Source organism: Fundulus heteroclitus, chromosome 22 (genome assembly GCF_011125445.2).
Source record: "Fundulus heteroclitus isolate FHET01 chromosome 22, MU-UCD_Fhet_4.1, whole genome shotgun sequence".
Taxonomy (NCBI): domain Eukaryota; kingdom Metazoa; phylum Chordata; class Actinopteri; order Cyprinodontiformes; family Fundulidae; genus Fundulus; species Fundulus heteroclitus.
The window spans coordinates 32,360,622-32,380,747 of NC_046382.1; the positions used below are offsets into that span (position 1 = coordinate 32,360,622).

A 20,126-nucleotide genomic window follows, 5' to 3' on the forward strand; every position below is an offset into this window, starting at 1 on the left:
ATCCAGCCTTTGTAGAGACTGACCAGGAAGAATACAGTAAGTCAAAAGTAATTATTTAAAATGCTTCTTTTTCTGGCCAAGATTTTAGAGAATGTAGTGAAGCAGTTAACCGCTGCTCTTGATCAGTGCAGCATTCAGGTTTTCTTAACTCCCACTCGACTGAAATGGCACTTCTTAGAATCTCAAATGATATTTTGATGCAGAGTGATGCATGTAAATGTTCTGTGCTGCTTACGTTAGATCGGACTTCAGCTTTTGATGCCATTGACCATCCAACCCTCTTAAATAGGCTGAGGTGTTGGGCTGGTGTTTCAGGCTCAGCTTTAAAATGGTTGTCCTCATACTTGTCAGATAGGTCAACTTTCTTGGCTGCATCTATTTATAGATCCATTTCCTGTCCTGTTCAATGTGGCGTTCCACAGGGCTCTGTCCTGGGGTTATTGTTGTTTTTGCTTTATCTGCTCCCGCTTAGGTCACATAATGGATATTTCCTATAATTTCTATGTAGATGATATAATTCTTTAGTTTTGACTTTGAGAGCTCTGCATGGACAGACACCACTGTTCATCACTCGGCCATTACATCCCTATACCCCATTAGGGCTTTGAGGTCTAGTGACCAAGACCTGCTGATTGTCCCCATTTCTAAATCAAAAAGCCCAAAAGAGACAGAGCTTTTTATTTTGTTGCTCCAAGACTCTGGAACTCCCTTCCTCTGACTCTGACGTCAGCAGACTCAGGGGTTTCTTTTAAAGGCCAGCTAAGATCGTTTTTTTTTAAAAACTGCTTTTATTTAATTTTGTCTATGTGTTTTTATCTTTTGTTGTATAGCACCTTGTGATTTTATCTTGAGAGGTGCTATATAAATAAAGTTTGATTTATTTTCATAAGAACCACCTCGGATGTTAAAGGTGAACTACTATGCTTCCTTTTAAACATTTAGGATAGGTCTATGGACTAAAAAAAATATGTTTATTACCATTTTGTTGCACTCAATCATTCTCAGTCAATGAGATTTCACCTTCCCAGTTTCACTTATATTGTGCTCTGTCACTTTTATGCAAATAAGCCATAGCTGGCCGCGCCCCCAACTCATTGTTGATGCTAGCACTTTATACACATGAAAATGGCTGCCAACAGATGCACAATGGTACAACAGTACATCTTTGACCCCGAGTAACGCCCAGAAGCTGAAGAAGTGGAGCCTCCTGCATAACTAGCAGAGATGCAGCAACAATTTCTAAAAGGTAATTAGCCTATTGCTACAGAGATAGTCACAGAGCTATGCTAAAAACCTACGTTTCTGCAGTGTTAAACTATCCCATTACATCTACTCAACTGCCTAGAAACATCCGTTTCTAGGCATGTTGTGTCTTTATAAAGTGTTAGTTTTCATAAGATACTTCTAAGAGACATTTTGGTTGTTTTAGGTCAGAAGAATCTGAGGAAAAAAAATAGACGCTAATAGCGCTAGCCTCCCTGTGGGATTTTGAATGCAAATTAGCATGTTAACCGTTAGTTGTCTGTGTCTCTTTAGCTGTAGTTTAGTGTTAGGGAATGCACATTTTTTTTATTTGTATTTATCCCAATGTTAAGTTGTGTATGGGATTTATTCCAATAATAATTACAACTTCACTTTAAAATGTGTTATAAAAGTAAAGTGTTACATTTTTGGATGTTACAGTTTTATTTCTTTTGGGTTACTAGGTGAGATGCTGGGCTTGGCTAGGGTTGCTAGGTGAGGGGCTGTGCCCACTAAATGTGACGTAACAAGTAACAATCAGCAGGTTTTTCAAACAACTCGTTTCCAGACACCAATAAAACATTTACTTAATGCAACAAAACAACTGGATTTTTTTTTTTATCGTTTCTAGAAGCACCAGAGACCCAAATGGAAAAACGTGCAAAAAGTGAATTTTTCATAATAGGTCTTCTTTAACACCTCTAGATGAAATATTCCCAAAGTAAATCTTTAATAGCTTGATAAATTACAAATCAAGATGCCTAAACATACATGAATCAAAGGAAATGGAAAAAGTTCCTTTGTCCAACTTTTCCTGGAGGTCTTCTTTCTTTACGCTCCATAACTCTTTACAGCCGAATAACCGCTGTTGTGTTATCAGATAAATTTACATACAGATTTTGACGCAAAGAAGAGATGTGAAGAGTGGAGACCTCTTCCGGTCGGTCAGCATAAAACCTGACGTTCTATCAAGGCAAGAAGTATCAAAGTAGTGAGTTAAGCATGCCAGTGGTCACAAGACATCACCATCAGCTTCATGTCTCCAGGTTAGCTGTCACAGACGGGAAGTGAGGACTCAGAAGAGGGAAGAAAAGAGGAGCGGAGCGAACCGGTGGCTGTCATCTCGTCTTGTCCTTGGACATGAGTACCTGTCACTTTCCCTTTCCTTTCTCCTCCAACACCATCTGGCCCATCTCTCGTTGCCCTGACTTACTTTAGGTAGAGTTTGAGGCTAGAAGGCAAAAGCAGGTTGAAGAAAACTTCGGCAATGGGTGATTTGAATTGAAATGATGATTCATTTGGAATAAAACGTATGAAAAATGTTCAGGAATACGCTACGGTAAACTAGCTCTGTGAATTTTCGTTTGCGGTTTTCGCCAGGAACGAAGACGGACCAAACAAGATGCCTTTACACCTCTCTCACCGGCCAAAACATGCAAGGTGAGCGAGACCCCCCTCCCTCTGCAGCTTCCCCTCCCTCTCCCTGGCCTTTCGTGTCACAACTTATGAGAGGACACTGTGTCACAAGGACTGACAAGCAGTGACTAGCTGGCGGCAGGTGGCAAGAACGACCAAGCATATGCTTTTTGCTAAACCCACCAAATCCACACCTCATCCACATGTAAGGGGATTTTTTTTCCCCCGCTCCTCCCCCATAGACCCCCCCTCCCATTCCTCAGCATCGGCCTCTCTGCCCGCTAGTGACACCTGTGGACAAAAAGTGACACGACGCTTAATATTTCATGGGCCATGCACAGTGGGGCGCGTAATCCAAAGTGAATTCCCTCAGAGCGCTTGCATTTACATGAAATCAAGTCACTCTGCATCAGTCACATCACCTGCACTGCCCTCCGAAAGTCATCTCCACCCCCTCCCCTACAGACACACACACACGCGCGCGCCTCCTACAGCCAATAAATGCGAGGGAGAAGAAGAGGGGGAGAGGAGCTGCATGATTCATGAGGATTAAGGCAAACACTGTTGGAAACAAGCAAGTGTGAGCGAGAGAGAAGTTTCTCCACTTCCCTTTCTTTCCTCCTTCCTCCTTTCCGCACTGCGATACGTAAATGGATGCTGTCTGACTGTGCGGTTGGAGCTTGAATCTGTCTGGTTGCACTTATATCTGGTCCCCTCCTTCAGGCTGCCAGAGCCGGCCGCTGAGACAACCTCACCAGTCAAACAGGGAATACGTCTCGACCGCACGGAAGATTCAATTTGCTGCGGCGCAACACCGCTCTGACCAGTTTTCACCTCCCTGCCAGCTCGAATGCCGTCAACTGGCCGACGAGCGAGACGGAAACACCATCATTTTTTAATTGCTTCAAAAAAGCCCAAAGAGAGACCGGGAGATCTGCAAACATGAAGCACTTAAAAACCGAGCTGCTGCTGAGCAGGACGCACCAGCTAATGAGTTTTGAAACCCTGACAGGTCTCAAGATGCCTGCAATCTGTGACTGAGATGATTTCTTACACCGCCCGTCTCCAACAACAACAGGAAGGAAAATACTCAGGAAAAAACAGACATTTTTATCAACTCCCTTCAATTCTTTGTCCTTGAATGTTTGCAGTTCGTCTTACAGCCGTTTATAGAGCGATAGCACTTTACCTACCCGCGTCCTCACTAAGACTAAGAAAGTAGAGCACATAACCCCAGTTCTAAAGTCCTTACACTGGCTCCCTGTATCTCAGAGAATAGACTTTAAAATACTTCTGTTAGTTTATAAATCCTCTAAATACATCACAGACTTGTTATCAGTGTATAAACCCTCCAGACCGCTCAGGTCTTCTGGGTCCAGCCTTCTCTGCATACCTAGAACCAGAACCAAACACGGAGAAGCAGCATTTCGTTTTTATCATCCACTCATCTGGAACAAACTCCCAGAAAACTGCAAAAATGCGGAAAGCTTGAGTTCTTTTAATTCAAGATTAAAAACCCTAACCCTAACATCATTAGTTCAACTTTGTAGCCCAACTGTTTATATTGTTCTTGCTTTTACTCTGTTATTTTTTCCCTATATTTTAATCATGTAAAGCACTTTGCACTGTCTCTGTACTGAAACCTGCTATACAAATAAATTTGCCGTGCCTTGCCAAGTCAGCTGCTTTAAAGTCTACTGGAAGGAGATCAAAGCGCACTTAAAAATGAAAACCAACTTTTATGGATCCATCCATCTACACCTGCCATATTCTGATCAGGGTCACAATGGGCCCCAGTGGTCAACCAGCGAGAGACAAGCGCCAACCTGAGGCAACAAATCAAAATGTACAATTTATCTGAGCTCATGATCCATAAAAGAAAGCAGGTGGTGTACTGAGTCAAAACAGACTTGTTCTCCCTCAACACATCGACGGCGATGAAGGGTTCAGAAACTAAGTACAGAACCCCAGTGCCCTGTGTGCAATAACAGTAATGGACCAATAAAGTCCTGTATGGTGAGATAAATTAGTTCTGAAAAAAGACCTGAACCAACCCACTGAAGCAAAACACCCACTGAGACAGCTCAGGTCTTCCTACCATGGGGCAAAAGGCCAGCAGGTCATCCTTCAACACAAACCGTACACCACTTTAAAGGATGCTTCTGTCTGGTTTGAATCAGCATGTACAGGGTGTTTTCTGAACATGACTTCAGTAATTCTGTATTTCTTGGAAGCTTGTGCTAGTTTTTTTTTTTTTATACTTATACATTTGCACTGTGAAGGAAATCAAAAACATGCCATTTATTTTGTTTCCAAAAATGGAAAACTGCTGAAATACTGAACCCATTAGCTTCAGTAAAAAAAAAAAACGACAACGGATTAGAAAGGTCAACCTTGGAGTTAAAGAGTGACTAGGCATCAGGGAGCGCTGCAGAAACATGAAATTCATGGCTAAAAGCACTTTCTGACAGTCAAAGTGTCTTACGGTGGGCAGGAAATGGCAAGTTGGGATGTCTGAGTTTTTCTATGTATTCAAGAACTTCTCTAGAGGCCAAAGTGTGTATTTGTACAGAAGTGTTCGTGTCACGTGTTTGTTTTAACTCCTGCACGCGCCGCCTCACGCAGGGATCGGACCTCTTCGCCCCTCCCTGGCCCAGCGCGGTGAAATCTGTCCCAGTTGGTTCACTCTCAAAAGCTCATTAATATTTGAGCAAAAACTCCCCTTTAAAAGCTCTTTCTGGTACAGAGGATGTTATAATCCCCTCTACGCCTTTAGAAAAAAAAAGATCAAAACCCAGGATCATGCTCAACAAAAACTGAATCTTTTTTTTTTTTTTTAGATTTAGATGTAGGAGTTTTTACTTTCTCTAAGGCTCCTCTTAGGTCATCACATCAATGGACAATTTTCACAAGGAGCTAAAGGCAGCACCAGTATGAAACTATCAGAGTGGATCTAGACCTGGCTTGTCTCTCACCCAATCTCCTTCCTAGACATAAGTTAAAGAGCACACAGCAGACATATATGGTGCATTTATCCCAGCATGTTTAAACGCTGGAAGGCCTGGCCAGATCAGACAGAAGAAAAAAAAAATCCTCTCCACTCCCTAAATATTTTGTTTCTCCTTAATGCTCCGAGGGCTACAACAAAAACATCTATAGTTACAACTCTGAACAGGCGACAAGCTTGTAAGTTAAAATATTTAGTGAGTAAAAAGTACTGGATTCCAGACAGGCCAAGGTTTGTGAAAAGCAAAAACTTTAGAGACAATAATTAGGCTTGTCTGTTATTCTGACTACCAGCAGTCTTTTAGGAAGACATATTAATTGTTCCCCTTTACTGAGCCAAAGATAAGTCCTTTAGATGGACGGAGTGGTTTCTAAAGAGCTGTCAACAAAAAAAAAAAACAACAAAAAAATGATATGAGTAAAGAGAACAAAATAACACGAGGGATAATAGAGCCCTCTTTTTTTGGTCTGCTGCCTATTTCTAACCACAGGCAGAAATCAATGTGGGGACTGGGGGAAATCCACCATTCATCCAGGATGCATTTATACACATTCGGCCAAAATCCTGAGTGGAAATTCTCCAACTCTGATTAAGATGGTAATGATTACCTTGGGTTACATACTGTTTTTAGAGGGGCGAATATTAATAATTAATGCTTTTATTACGATTATCCATGATGCCTAATGGGTTTCCTCTTTAAAAAAAATAAAAAATAAAAAAAATAAAAAAAATAAAAATAATAATAATAATATATATATATATATATATATATATATATATATATATATATATATATATATATATATATATATATATATTAAGTTTTATTGATACCCTCTTCATGTTAACCAGGTGAACCATCAAAGGAAAATGTGTTGTCTTAATTATTTAGGTATATTTAATAAATAATGTCAGACAAGCAATGCTTGCAAATGCAATTTATCTATTTATGTATTTTCCAGTATACACATCTTTAAGATGCAAATTGCCTGTTAAAATTAAATAATGTTTTACTCAGATAATCCACTTGCTGTATTTTGCCAACAGTCACTTACAAATTTTCTGAATCAGTTAAAATTAGATTTATTTATTTCCAACCAGGTTTTTTTACTTCCACTTTGAACTCGACTCGAGACATTAATTCCTTTATTAGTTATAGCTTTAATATGATCCATTTCTAAAACCAGTGGATTAATTACAAGTCAAGTTATAAACTGTTGTTTCTACAAAATAACAAGACTTTTGTCAGGGTCTGTACTGCTGGGGGTGGGGGTGGGGGTGGGGGGGCTTTATTGTACTGTTTTTATTTCTTATGATAAGAATTCAGGTTTTTCTTGACAACGATAAAATCCCATTTGTGATATCTGAAACCCCGAAAACTGCCAGGATTGTTATTTTTGCCATTTTATCCACTGCTGTTTCTTGAAGAGTTTTAATAGATATCCAGAAATTCAAAAATGTAATCAAATGCAGTTACTGTGTGCAGTTTCATAATAAAAAATAAAAAACACTTCTGTACGTAACTAGTATCCTGATGAAAGGTATTGCAAAATTAGGTTTAATATGTTATATGTTACACTATTAAATATGTTTTTAAGGACAGTATTTGTGTTTATTGGACAATACTTGACATGCAGTCACAGCCACACAGTTAAATAAAAAAAAAAAAACACTGCGAGAAGCTGCAAATAGGCTGTTATAATAACTTACTGTTATCACAATAGTACCACCACATATAGTGATAACATTTAAAATCTATATCTCCCACCTCTACTGTCTGCCTGAGCACACCTCGCTCTGGAAAACAACGTTCACCTCTTTTTTTAAAGTTAAACAGGAACTGATGAGATGTTTTGAACGGTCTGTGTTTGCATGTGTGTGTTTGTACCGGCTACGTTGTTCTCCTTCACAGGCTGAGTAAGAAGAGGCCAGAAGTAATGTGGTCTAACAGGTAAGTTCTGCTCCTTCAGTAACTTCATAAGCTCCAAAGATGTTTCTGCAGAAAACCAAGAAGACAAAACTATTTTTTTTTTTGTTTTTCAGTAAAGCACCGTTCAGAGAACATAAATGGATTTTAGTGTTACCGAGTTTTTTGGCCTCCAGGGCACAGGAGAGAGTGAAGGTTAGTGGTGCAGTGTGAAGGTTCAACTCCTGAAGCTCTTTGCAGAAGCGGAGAATCTTCTCCAGGGACTGAAACATTGGTAAAAAAAAAAAAAAAACATCTGATCATTACAATGAATGCTCGTTCTTTTACTGAGGCTGTGGGGGGAAAACAGTGGACCTGAAGAGTTTCTCTGACACAACCACAGAAAGTTTGAGTCTTTTCCAACGTACCGTGCCAATGTTCACGCAGTGTCTGAGGAAGAAGTTGCCAAGGTTAGACAGGTCACCGTTATCTGACTGTGAAGTAGGGAACGTCTTCAGGAGGTTAAAAGCTACGTCTTCTTGTCCATGGGTGACGAGGCTCAGACACAAGTTCATGGCATCTGGAGGGACGAGGAGGAGAACATTCAGAGAACACCTTAATGAAGAAATCCTTCGTTTGATTGTCATGATTGACAAAACCAGGCAGATTTCTTATACATTTAACACGTTCTTAGTCTGTTTTAAATGTTGAACAGGAATATTCTCCTAGGGATGGGTAACAAAACCTAGTATCAACCGTCAGACGGTCCTTGCGGAACAACAAGTTTCAGCCTTTCCGGTTCACTTTTTTAAGGTTGTATTCAATTTTTCAGGGAGACTCCAAACCAAACAACATTGTTCTGCCGATCTTCTGCACCTTAAGAAACACAGACACCAAGGGAACTGGTGGGTGCATATATTACAAAGATAATATTTAATGGGTAATGGTTCTCTTGAGACTGCTGCACTTAAATAGATCCCTGTAACATGCAGCCTCTGTCATTTATTCACCTCATCCAGTGTGGGTGCCTCTGCTATCTTTTGGTTAAAATTGATAATATTAAAAAAATGTTATAAATGTAGTTTGGAGTCAGGTAAAATATTATTTAATACTTTAAATATGCTCAAAACAAAAAAGAAGTCTAAAATAATTTTGAGTGTTTTTGATCATTTTCTGTCTTGTCGATGTTGATATTCCTCTTTCCCACAACATACGTCTTATTCAAGATAGTGTTTTAGCCTGTTGTTTATACATAAAGTATAATGTTAATAGTAATAATAATAGTATAAGTTAATGTTTTTATTGCTCTATTACTATAAAATAATTATTTTGTTCTTATATTTGGTTTGCTTTTGTTCCAAATGTCTAAAAAATAAACCAGTCATTATTGTTGTTGTTTTTTCACACTTTTGTTTGACTAAATATAACTATCTATAATGGTACCGATAAAATACCAGATCGATAAGGAGTATCCTTAAGAGTAGTAGTATCAATAAATCCAATAAGTCCTTCCAGGATGTTGCAATGCTTTTTGTGATCGCTGTGGCCTGAAATGACAGAGTTTATGGCACATTTTTCAATAATTTAAGGTCAAAGTTGCACATTTTTTAGGCCTTATTTTCTAAATAACGTGGCCTTACAAGAGAGTTAAAGTTGTCACACCTTCTCGACATAGCACCCTAAAAAAAGTTATTGTGCTTGATGAATGGTGCATATAAAAATGGTGTATAAAAAACCCATTTGCTGCGTCCGGGATGGTATGAAGGAAATTTATCTTGCGGTTCCTTCCTAAAGCTACGCTTGCACTTTGTAAACATCAGCTGCAATGCTGGAGCGCAACCCGTTGTGTGCCATCTATCTGCATGCATCTCAACACGCCCCGCCACACATTTCACCACCGTTAACTCCAAGCCACCCACTAGGCAGCAGCTTTTGGAGGACGGTAAATAAAGTAAAGGATGTCTTTTTTCATACATCGCACCAGTCAATTTGAAACCCAGACATTTTTATCAGTTAAAATGCCCCGCAAAAAAAACGTTAAAAGTGGAAAAATTTGCGGAAAAGTTGTAATTGCCATTTCGCGCACAAATTGCAAATAAGTGAATTGCGATCGCAACATTGCAACTTCCTGGAGGGACTGACTAAGGAAAAAGGGAAGGAGGGAACTGGAAATATAGATGGATCGCATAAGTTAGGAAAGGAGGGAAGGCAGGATGCTGGTGAAGTGCATCTGTATCAGCGTACCTGGTATGTAGCCCCTCTCAAGCCTCAGGCGTTCGATCATTTCTGGTATGTGTTGTTGTTGTCCGGCTTTGGCCAGAGTGAAGATGACCTGCATGATGTCTCTGTCCATCAGGCTGCAGTCTGCACTCTCTGCCTCCTCCAGAGTCTAAAGGAAAGTAGAGAGTTAAATGAGGAATATAAAAAGAAGAACAAGTAGGTCTGAACGCTTATATCTTTACAGCACAAACCTTCTTCATACTCTCCAGATCTCCCTTCTCAGCATACGCGTTCAGCAGCGTCACATAAGTGTCAGGGCTTGGTTCAACTCCTGCTCCCCGCATCACAGACAAGATGTTCACGGCACTCTCAATATCACTGCATATCAAGAAATAACCCAGTTTTTTTTTTATTATATTCCTCCCAAACTGATGTTTTTTGCTCAATGAGCAGATCAAAAGCTGTGAAACTCACCCTGCGCGTGCATGTCCCGTCACCAGAGAGCTGAAAACAGCTTCTGTGATGGGCAAATCTTTGCTCTTCATGAAACCCAAGATGGTGCTGTGAAGGAATCCAAACAACAACAATGGCTTTAATCCTTTTGGAATCACATCATCATCACCAGGTCTATGTTTGTTAGCGGCTCAGACGCTAAAGCTGGTGTAGAATGGTTTGTAATACTATTGAAGAAGCTTTGTCCTGAAAATTAGGAACATTTCAAATTGATGTTGTCGCAACGTCACCAAAAGTATCACAAATAAATAAAACCAGTTTGATCGTCACTCTGCTGTGGAGGATCAGTGCAAGGAGCCAGTTAAACTTCACAAATCACATCATTTCTCTCAGTATGAATTAAAAACATGTCTCAAAATCACCACTTTAACACCAACACAAGTCATGTTTGAACACTTCACAATCCTGACCAGCTGAACTCTGGTCGGCACCAGCAGCGCTGCAAACTGCACTTAAGTGCTGTGATATCAACACTACCTGCTGTTATGAAGAGACCAAGAGTGTTAAAGAGCCTAGTTGAAATTATGCAGAATACAAGTGGTGCAGGGAATCCAGTCCCATTCAATCCAATTATGATATGATTGAGTTGATAATAAAATGCCAATTGGTGAAAAGTTGGCAAAGTGCCAGCCAATTGCATCGGGTCATTGACATCCTGAGCAGGCACGAGGCAACAGTGGAGGAAGCACTCCATTTTGACAGGTAGACCAGCAGAACCCAGCTAAAGACAAGGGGCCTCTGGCTGCAGCCCACTGGGGGTCCGTACAGAGGCAAAACTCACTCTGGAGTTTTAAAGAGTGCCTTCACAACATTTTGAGTAGTAGTTTGTCTCCATGAGCCGACCTCCTGCTCTGACAAAAGCAATGCTCCTGATAGCCCAAACCAGACTTATTGCTGAGAAATAACAATAACTTCCTTTGAGGTCAGCAATCACTGACCTCAGTCACATGAAAAATTATAATACTGTAATTGCTCCTGAAAAATATTGTTTTAATTACAATGCAAACATCCGATCTGCTCACCTGGCTCCCTCGATGTCTCCATTTTGGCAGTAAGCTGCTATCAGTCTCTGGTAGGTGACCTGATCACAAAATTAAGACTTTATTTCAGAAAAGGTCAAGAAAATGCTGAAACAGCAGCGTGTCATCAAGAGAAAAAAGGTAAAAATCAATTAATTGAAATTAAGACCAATAATAAATGAAAAAAATAAATAAATAATGCTCATAAGGGTTAACAAATATTGAAGCGCAGACAAAAATATTTATGCTGTTTTTTTCTCATGGTAAAGCTCTTCTTGATGGGCTGTTTTTTAGCCACTCTGTGCAACACTTACTCTGTTGGGCTGGACGTTGGCCGCTTCCATTTTAGCCAGGAAGTCAGTGGGGGAGAACTTGTATTCATTCTGCAGGTAAACCTTCAGCATGGCGTTGTAGTGACTAACGTCATATTGTGCACCTGGAGAAAATGGTCAACTGTTCAGCAGAATGTCAAAAACAAACTTGTACTATAAACTATAAAGTGCAAAATGGTCGAAATAACCAAAATAAAACGGCTATATCCCTTAAGTCCCTAAGTGTTGATATGCTGGAAGTAAGTTCATCCTTAGACTTCAACAAAGTGTCAATTCTCCAACCATGGGAGGGTGAGGCCGCAGACACAAGCAGAAGCTTCTTACCCAGCTCCTGCAGCTTATCCCACACTCTGTGCGCCAGCTCGTTTCGCTCCTCTACTGGCACCTCCGGCAGCAAGGAGCCACAGCTACGCAGCAGCAGCAAGGCCTGGTTCCCACTGGGGTAACCTGCATGCAGGGAAACAGAGGGCCGTTAGATGGAAACCAAAAGAAAAGGGCAAAAAAACTTTAAGGAAATGTAATATTAAATTAACTTTGGCGCAGCTTGATAGCATATAAATGGGTACCAGGAAAAGGAAATCTGAAACTTTTATTTAGTACTACTGAAGCTTATTTACTTACAGCTGCGAGGAGGCATTCAGTTCTAGCAGCTCCACTCAAACCTGAGTTTTTAAATTTTTTATCTATTTTTAGACGTCCTGAGTGTTTCTTTTGTCCGCCTTGTTTGTACAAACAATTTTTTTTGGTTTTGGAAACTTTTTTTTTTTATTTATTTAAACGCCACTTGTGTTAAGATTTGATTACATTTTCAGGATTTGCGCAGAATGAAGGTCAATTTAACTAATAATCCCGTGATTGGGACGGGACAGCATTAACGAAAAGTTAACAGGAGCAGACAGGAGCGGGAACAAGCCAGAAGTGCAAAAAAAAAAAAAAAGAAAAACAGGTGCCACCACTTTATAGTTTCTTTCAGTAATTCTACAATGTAACAAGTCAAAAGAACTACACAACCCAGATGCCAACAGTGCTTTCCACTGGAATAAAAAAAAATAAAAAATAAAAACACCAGCAGGGAAATTGAAGAGGTAAAATTTCATTCGCAAAATCAAGTCAAAAATAACAACCTATTAAACCTACAGAACTGACAGGAAAGCGGCAAATATTTACCAAACTTCATGCTTCATAAGAGTTGAGTGTGACGGTGTTACACCGGTATAGTTTTTTGTTTAAGCAATGTAAAACATAAGATAAATTAAGGTGACCAGATTTCTGGGATAACTGAGTCCATCATAAACTTAACTTTAGGAAATGTCCTCAGATATCATTTTAGAAATGGGAGCTTAAATAAAAAAAAATAAAAAAAAAGATCAAGAAATTAGTAACATGCAACTTTATATTTTATGTTTAGGTTTATTTAATTAAGATAGAAATTAGCTTTTTTTTTTACTACAACTCCCCTCCAAAAGACCTAGAGACAGGAAAGGACTAAGCAGTTGGCGCTCTATAGAAAAACCGTAGGTACCATAGGCCATGTTCACTCTCTACACTGCAGGTTCTCTCCAGTTCTTCATCTACTCCCCCGGCTGTCACCTCATCAGAGTTGAGGACGACTCAGAGATCAGCTCACCAGGAAGGTCAGCTCTGTTCCAGGATGCTCCCTCAACCCAGTGCAGGCGGAGGGAGACATAATGACTGTGACAAAGACAACATAACTGATGGACACCGTCTTCTACCCCATGCTTTAAGCTGTAGAGCAGGAGAGCTCCCTCAGTGACAGACTGCTGCATCCTTGGTGCACAAAGCAGTGTTGTCGCAGATCCTTCCTCCCAGCAGCTGATAAGACTTTATAACCATCACTGCCCCCAACTAACTCAATAGGTGTTTATCATCTCTGCTGCTTTTGCATTGTTTATCCCCATTCTTGTAGTTGGTTGGCTTTTTTATTATTATCCTACACAGTTGCACACATATCTATTAAATATGTCAAGTATGCCATTTTAATAACTGTAGTAATTTTCTTATGTTGTAAATTTGCCCTCACTATCTCTATACATATCTACATCTCTACATATCTGGATAAATCAAATGATATTTAACCTTTGTGTGCATCTGCAGGTTTCCATTTGTGATTCTCTTTGTTGCTGGTACACCGGAATTTCCCCACTGAGGGGCAATAAAGGGTATTTCTATTCTCTTAAGTACTTGAGAGTGGCCTTATCAGAGTAAAGTAAATCCCAGGTCCTCATCTCTGGAGCTGGTAAGACCAATAACGGAACGATCCATTCTGCGCCGAGATCTGCCCGCCTACCTGCCCTGCAGATATCGTGGAAGATGCGCAGAAACAAGGTCTTGGTGATGCGTCCCGTCCTCCTCACTGAGCTGTCCAGTTTGGTGAGGGCCCAGTCGAACTGCTGCGCCTGCTTGGACCGCACCGCCACGCTGGTCTCGTCCCTCTGCTCGGTGGCCACAGCATAGTTACGCACACAGCCGGCGGCGTAGGGCCACACGCACCTGAGGAGGGTAAGCGGTGAAGGGAACAGAGAAACCATTGACCTGGGCACCTTTTTTAAACAACGGAAAACCAAATGACCGTTTCACATCTGGCCACCGCTGCCAACAGGACATGAGAAACGTCTCCTGCGTGAAACGAGACCCTGTAACAAAAACTCTTCAAAGCATTTGCTGATTACACTTTTGTGTATCTAAAGCTGTCCCCATGTGAACTACAAATCCCATCTTGTCATTGGGATTTAATGTGATAAGACAACTACAAATGTGTCCGTAACTATGACATGATGATACATGATTTCAACAGTTTCTACACATAAAATAAAACTCTTAAAAATTGTACATTTGTGTTAAGTCAGCCCCCTTTTTTTTTTTTTTTACTGCAGTTGCAGCTACCAGCCTCTTCGGAAGTGCCTCCACCAACTTAGCACTTCTGGAGACTAAAACGTTTGCCCCTTCTTTACAATTTATCTCCAGCTCCGTCACATGGTGATTGGATGGCGAGCATCAGTGAAGAAGTTCAAGTTAGGACGTTGACTGCCTCACTTAACCGTATGAATATGCTTTTGTATAAACCCTTTCAGCGTAGCTCTGGCTCTTTGTTTAGGGTGGCCTTGCTGCAAGGTGAACCTCTGAACAAGTTGGTTTCTTCCAGGATCGCCCCGTATTCACCTCCATCAACTCATGACCAGCGTCCCTTTCCCTGCTGAGGAAAGTCGCCCCCACACCATGACGCAGCCAACACCGTGTTTCAGAGTCACATTTAGTGTCTCAGAGTCACATTTAGTGTTTCAGAGTCACATTTAGTGTTTCAGAGTCACATTTAGTGTCAGCCTTCAGTTTGCTGGTAGAGGTTTTGTAACAAGCCGTGACCTTGAGGGGTGACAGTCCTGTTGGGAGTAACCTGTGGTCAATTGTTGCCAATTATACTCGCAGTTTTTAGTTTGCATTTTTAGTCTGCAAACTCATCCCAGCTTCAGCACGCAGACTTGATGAAGTTTGTACGCGGGATGCCCTTCCTTGCTCGACCGGGATTCGAACCCGCGCCCCCCCGGTTAAAACGCATCCTCGACCCGCTACACCACCACAGAGACACGGCTGGTCTCCGTGCATTAATTAAAAACACGCCGGTTACTCAACCAAACCACGGTGAGCGGAGTTACATGTGCGGCGTCTCAACGTTACACAACGGCTAACGTTGTATAAAATGAGAGCCATGTTTACCGGGTGGCCCAAAACAAGCTAATTACGTATGTCGCCCTGCTTCTATCATAACAACGCCTGCTTTAAGGTTTAACACGCAACGCTGTTGGGTGCGTTGCTCCTGGCGTGTTGCTGCGTTTGTCATTGAACCCCAATGACATCCCTGCTTCGCGCGTGGGTCCCAGCTAACCTGCAGTGACATACCTGCTCACGCTGTCACAAACAGGGCCGACCTGTCTGCAGCAGACGCCGGTCCTTCTCCCGCCGACGGCTCCGCTGTACAACCGGCCGAGCGGCGCCCCGCTTCTTCTGCTCCCGGGGATCTGGAGCAAAGCTGAGGGCGAAAACTTGAGTAACCGGGCTGATCTCAAGAGCGCGGCCATGTTTTCGGATACAACGTGAAAGGAACTTCCACACCACGTGACTATACACTGAGGGGAGGATCTCGCGAGAGTACCAAACGACTTTTCACATTGCGCTTTGATAAGGTCAGCTAGTGATAAACACATTTTTTTTCACATTTTTAATAAATTCAGAACACAAATAAAATGGCATATACATTATCATTTTTGCAGAAACATGAAACACGGATCATAAAATTAAAAAGAAGGGCAAAAAAACAACAAAAAACAAAGCAACATGGAAAACCAGCAACATAGGAAATTTAGAGGTCGGAAGAAAATCACTGTGCAAGGACAGGTGTCCTTTTAAGAGGTTTGAACACCACTTCACATTGTCTAGGGAGAAAATTTCAAGCGTTACAGGATAAATTTCCATTTGACTATTAAACCGGGTAAAGATAATTTACAGTTCTTCCAATTGGTTTCATAAATATGACATAAAAAACGTAAAAAAAACCCGAACATTTGGAAATTATAAAAGGAGCAAAGCCTCTAATTCCCATTAATCGTTTAGTTGTCTTCCCGTCATCTCTCTGTAATATTGTGACTGGAACGTAGATGCCATTCTTGTGCCAAATGTAATTAATATAATAACATTATGTGGTTCTCACTGTCAGTGTGTTATTCAGCATGAAAACTTACTGATTGGTTTTAAGCGGCCATCATCTTTTATTTGTTCGTTTTTGACTTTTTTAAACATATTTTTATTCATCCCCAGCAGCTCAGTGAGTTCCAATGTGGTGCTGTGATAGAATGGCACCTATACAGCATGTCCAGTCAGGACATTTCCTCTTTACTATTACACAATGACTTATTAGTGTTATAAGAGTGGAAGTAAATGGGAACAACAAATAAGCCACAAAGTGGCAGGCCATATAAAATGATAATGCAGGGTGTGTGGGTGCACAGGCACACAGTACGCCGAGGTCGCCGACTTTTTGCAGATTGGAAAGCCACACACCTCCAAACTTCACGTGGCCTTCAGATTAGATGAAGAACACTTTATAAAAGCTCCATGGCATCGATTTCCATGGCCAAGCAGCTGCAAACAAGTGTCACTAAAGTCCATACACGTAAAGGCAGATAAGTGATAATACTTTTGACAATATCAATACTTAATCATTGGATGAAAAATACCATCTACATGTTTACTCAGCGAAAATAAATATAGTCCATTAGGATTTTCCCATTTTTGTTTCATTTTCTGATGACCAGAGTAGGTTTTTATGATGAATTCTTTTAAAATACTCAGCCTCTGCTTTTTTAATCCCTGCAGGGTCACTGGTGTCTTGTCTCCAGCAGTAACAAGACTGTCAGTCCATCACAGAACCCCACAAGATAAACATATCCTCATACACAAGCTCATCTAAGGATCTCAGACTGATCTAACATAAGTAAGCCAGGGTACCTGGAGAAAACTCAACCACGCTTTAGGAGACCTCACAGTAGGTGAACACAACTCCTGTGTGACGTCTTCTCTAAAGCCATTTCTGAACATTAACACGTCTCTTTTGGTAAAGGCAGAAATCAACCATTTCATCATAGGGTGAGAGTTGGGGTAGAGCCTCAATCAGGCATCGGCCTGATTCAAATACTTTCAGTTTGATGACCTGAAGTAAGAATGACACACTATTTCCACAAAAAAATTGTAGTTTGTTTTATTTAAACAAAAATGCAGTATTATTTTCTATCGCTCTGAAAATAACTATTAGTAATTTATTTTGATACACGGACAGAATAAACAGCCCTTAAATCTTGTCACAATGTTCCTGTTAATCCGGATGGTGTGCAGGACACGTTACCTTTGCTATATCAGAATAAGAACTGATATTATCTGATTAACCAGTCAGACTACCTGTTGCTTGTGGCGGCCCAACTCCAGCTTTCAAAACAAGCTGACCGTATTGAGAGGGATGAGTGGGACTACTTTAGCTTATTACATCACAACTACTAGTTATTATATTATATTAGTAATATAATATAATTACGATACACAAAATTCACAAACAGACCACATCCAATTTAGAAATATTTTATTTACCAAAAATCTGCTAACAAATATGCACATACATTGATACATTTAGCTGAGCTCCTCGATGAGCTTATCGTTTCCTTTTCTCTTTCCTTTCTTCAGATTCTCCTCTACTACAGTCTTGGCTTTCTCTACGCTGCTCCTCGCGCGCCCTCTGTCACTGTGTTCGCTCCACAGCTGGACAGCGAGCCCGGGAATCCGCTCCTCGTTCTCCTTCACCCAGGCTTGGAAGAACTCGCACTTTTTGCCCGCCTGGAAGTACTTCCGCCTCCTCGCCCCTTCCTCGCCCTGCTTGGACAGCTTCCCCCTGGCCTTGGAGAGCGCGCTGCGCAGCTGGCTCAGGGCAGCCAGGCAGTAGCCCGAGGCGTCCCGCCGGTCTCTGCCCGTCACGATGTGGGCCACGGCCTCCGCTGCCCTGGCCGGAGCCAGAGGGTCCTCCCTGTCCAGGTGACCGTGACGCAGGACGAGAGCCTCCGCGCCGTCTAGGGCCTCCCGGACGGAGCTGAACACCCTCCCAGAGCTGAGCGCCTCGGACAGAGAGAGGGTCACGTCACAGAAGTCGAGCGTCAGCGAGTCGGCGTCGCCGTTGAACAGCGACAGGGAGAAGGCGTAGCCGTAAAGGGCGTTTACGAGGCCGTAGCAAACCAGGGGGGACGGGTTCGCACACAGGGAGCTCATCTTTGGAATATTTGCAGAAACCGAGGGAACTCTCTCTTTAGATGAGCTTCCTTTACGTTTGCCTGCTTCCCTCTTGTTTCCTCCCTCAGCCTCGTTTGTCTTTGAAGCCGACTCTCCTGTCTCACCATCTTCTTCTGACGCCTTGACTCGACGATCACTGTCCTTCTCCTGTTTGTTCACCTCCTCCTGAAGCACCTCGATGAGCGGCCTGCCTCCCTCGTCGTGCTCCTCCCACCAGGGGGTCCACAGTGGGACCACCTCGCCGAGGTCCCCTCCCTTCAGAAGACCCATGAACCTCTCCTGCTCCTCCTTGCCCAGAAGCTCCCACAGCTCCTCCTCCGACAGCCTGTCGATATCCAGCCCTGACAGGCGCTCAGCCAAGTCCGGCTCCCCTTCTGTACCCTCGGCGTCCTCGCCAGCAGCTCCTGGCGTTGAGTCCGCTCCTCCGATCTCCTCAAGTTCTCTCACAATAGCCTCCATCTCCGGTACGTTCTCCTCCCCGGACTGCTGAAGCTGAGCCAACTTGGACAGGAGCTCCAAAACCCTCGCCTTCTCCGCTGCTTCTCCTTCTCCCGCCATGTCTGCCTCTTTTACCAAACTCTCCATCCCCCCACGTGTGGCATCTGCTTTCTGCCTCAGCCCCAGCAGGATCTCCTGCATCCTCCTCTTACCCTCGGCCTCGGTTTTCCCCATTTCCTTCAGCTCCTGCAGGACAGACTCCTTGTAGAACTCCTCGGAGCAGGCGGAGTGGTCTGGGCTCTGGTAGCAGGACAGGCCACAGTACTGGAGGTTGCAGCGGGGACAGGTGTACTTAGAGGGTTTACGTTTGCACAGCACGCACACCGCCCTGCGCGCACAGGCCTTAGACTCGTCCTCCGCGGCCTCCTCCTGTCGGATCGTGGCTGGAGACAGGAACTCCTCTTTTCCGGCTCCTCTGGACGGAAGCAGGATGCCATCCCGGGCCACCGTCTCCGCCTCGGTCCACTCCTGCTCCTTAGGGGCGATGTCGGTCAGGAGGCTCTTCACTGACGCGGGGAGGCTGCGTCTAATTACTGGATTCATAAGGAGGAGAACTGAGCCGGAGCGGGGGCGTCCGAAGGAGGAAAACCTGCCAACACGAGAACAACACAGACGTGTACGTGACGCTTCGTGAATTAGCCGGAGCTAACATCAGTTTACTTTGCGTTCATTACGAAGGGAGTTCGTTTCTAAAGGCTGAATGTCACAGAAACACTTCCGGTATTTCGTCTAAACGACAATAAAACGGTCATAATAATGTTTACTCACTTTATTTATTCCAGCGTCTGCCCTCACGCCGACGCTTCACGTTAGCGTTCCCAAACACATTGTCGCTGTTTGATGACGTATGAGCAAATTGAGAGAGGTTCTCAACCCGAGGGGCGTCACCGCTGTGACGGTCGCAGCGTAATCTCTGAGGGTCGCCAGGCCGTTCACAGAAAGAGGAGGGGAAATGGTGCAGACCCAGACATACTCATGGCCACAGGCTACATCCTGTGTAACACTGAATTCTTTGACTATTGAATGCTGTGATTCCAGATGTGTAATGTGTAAAATCAGCAGTGTTGGGCAGTAGCTTGTCACATTTATTCAGTAACATTTATTTGAGTGAGATTTTGAGCAAAATGTGT

At 42.5% G+C, this 20,126-nt stretch overlaps 2 protein-coding genes across 2 annotated transcripts in view; both read right to left on the minus strand.

The window, feature by feature from the left end:
• lrpprc (leucine-rich pentatricopeptide repeat containing) overlaps positions 1–15,784 on the minus strand; it is a 77,279-nt gene extending 61,495 nt beyond the window's left edge. Inside the window, exons 1-11 of the mRNA XM_012864998.3 lie at positions 15,571–15,784; positions 13,964–14,166; positions 11,980–12,102; positions 11,638–11,759; positions 11,327–11,385; positions 10,266–10,352; positions 10,043–10,169; positions 9,816–9,960; positions 8,000–8,151; positions 7,750–7,855; positions 7,554–7,661 (exon numbers count right to left, since the gene is read on the minus strand). Coding sequence (XP_012720452.2) covers positions 7,554–7,661; positions 7,750–7,855; positions 8,000–8,151; positions 9,816–9,960; positions 10,043–10,169; positions 10,266–10,352; positions 11,327–11,385; positions 11,638–11,759; positions 11,980–12,102; positions 13,964–14,166; positions 15,571–15,749 — 1,411 coding nt within the window. The 5' untranslated portion in view covers positions 15,750–15,784. The remainder of the gene's footprint in view (positions 1–7,553; positions 7,662–7,749; positions 7,856–7,999; positions 8,152–9,815; positions 9,961–10,042; positions 10,170–10,265; positions 10,353–11,326; positions 11,386–11,637; positions 11,760–11,979; positions 12,103–13,963; positions 14,167–15,570) is intronic.
• Positions 15,785–17,786: 2,002 nt separating this feature from the next.
• Positions 17,787–19,905, minus strand: znhit2 (zinc finger, HIT-type containing 2). The gene is made up of 2 exons (XM_012865014.3): positions 19,765–19,905; positions 17,787–19,585 (listed from the first exon to the last, which is right to left on the minus strand). The coding sequence occupies exon 2, from the start codon at positions 19,537–19,539 to the stop codon at positions 17,848–17,850; it is 1,692 nt and encodes a 563-aa protein (XP_012720468.3). The 5' UTR covers positions 19,540–19,585; positions 19,765–19,905; the 3' UTR covers positions 17,787–17,847.
• Between the last annotated feature and the right edge of the window lie 221 nt (positions 19,906–20,126).

Bases quoted from the DNA above. Each gene is read 5' to 3' on its own strand.
- znhit2 (XM_012865014.3), bottom strand. From the start codon at position 19,539: ATGAATCCAGTAATTAGACGCAGCCTCCCCGCGTCAGTGAAGAGCCTC.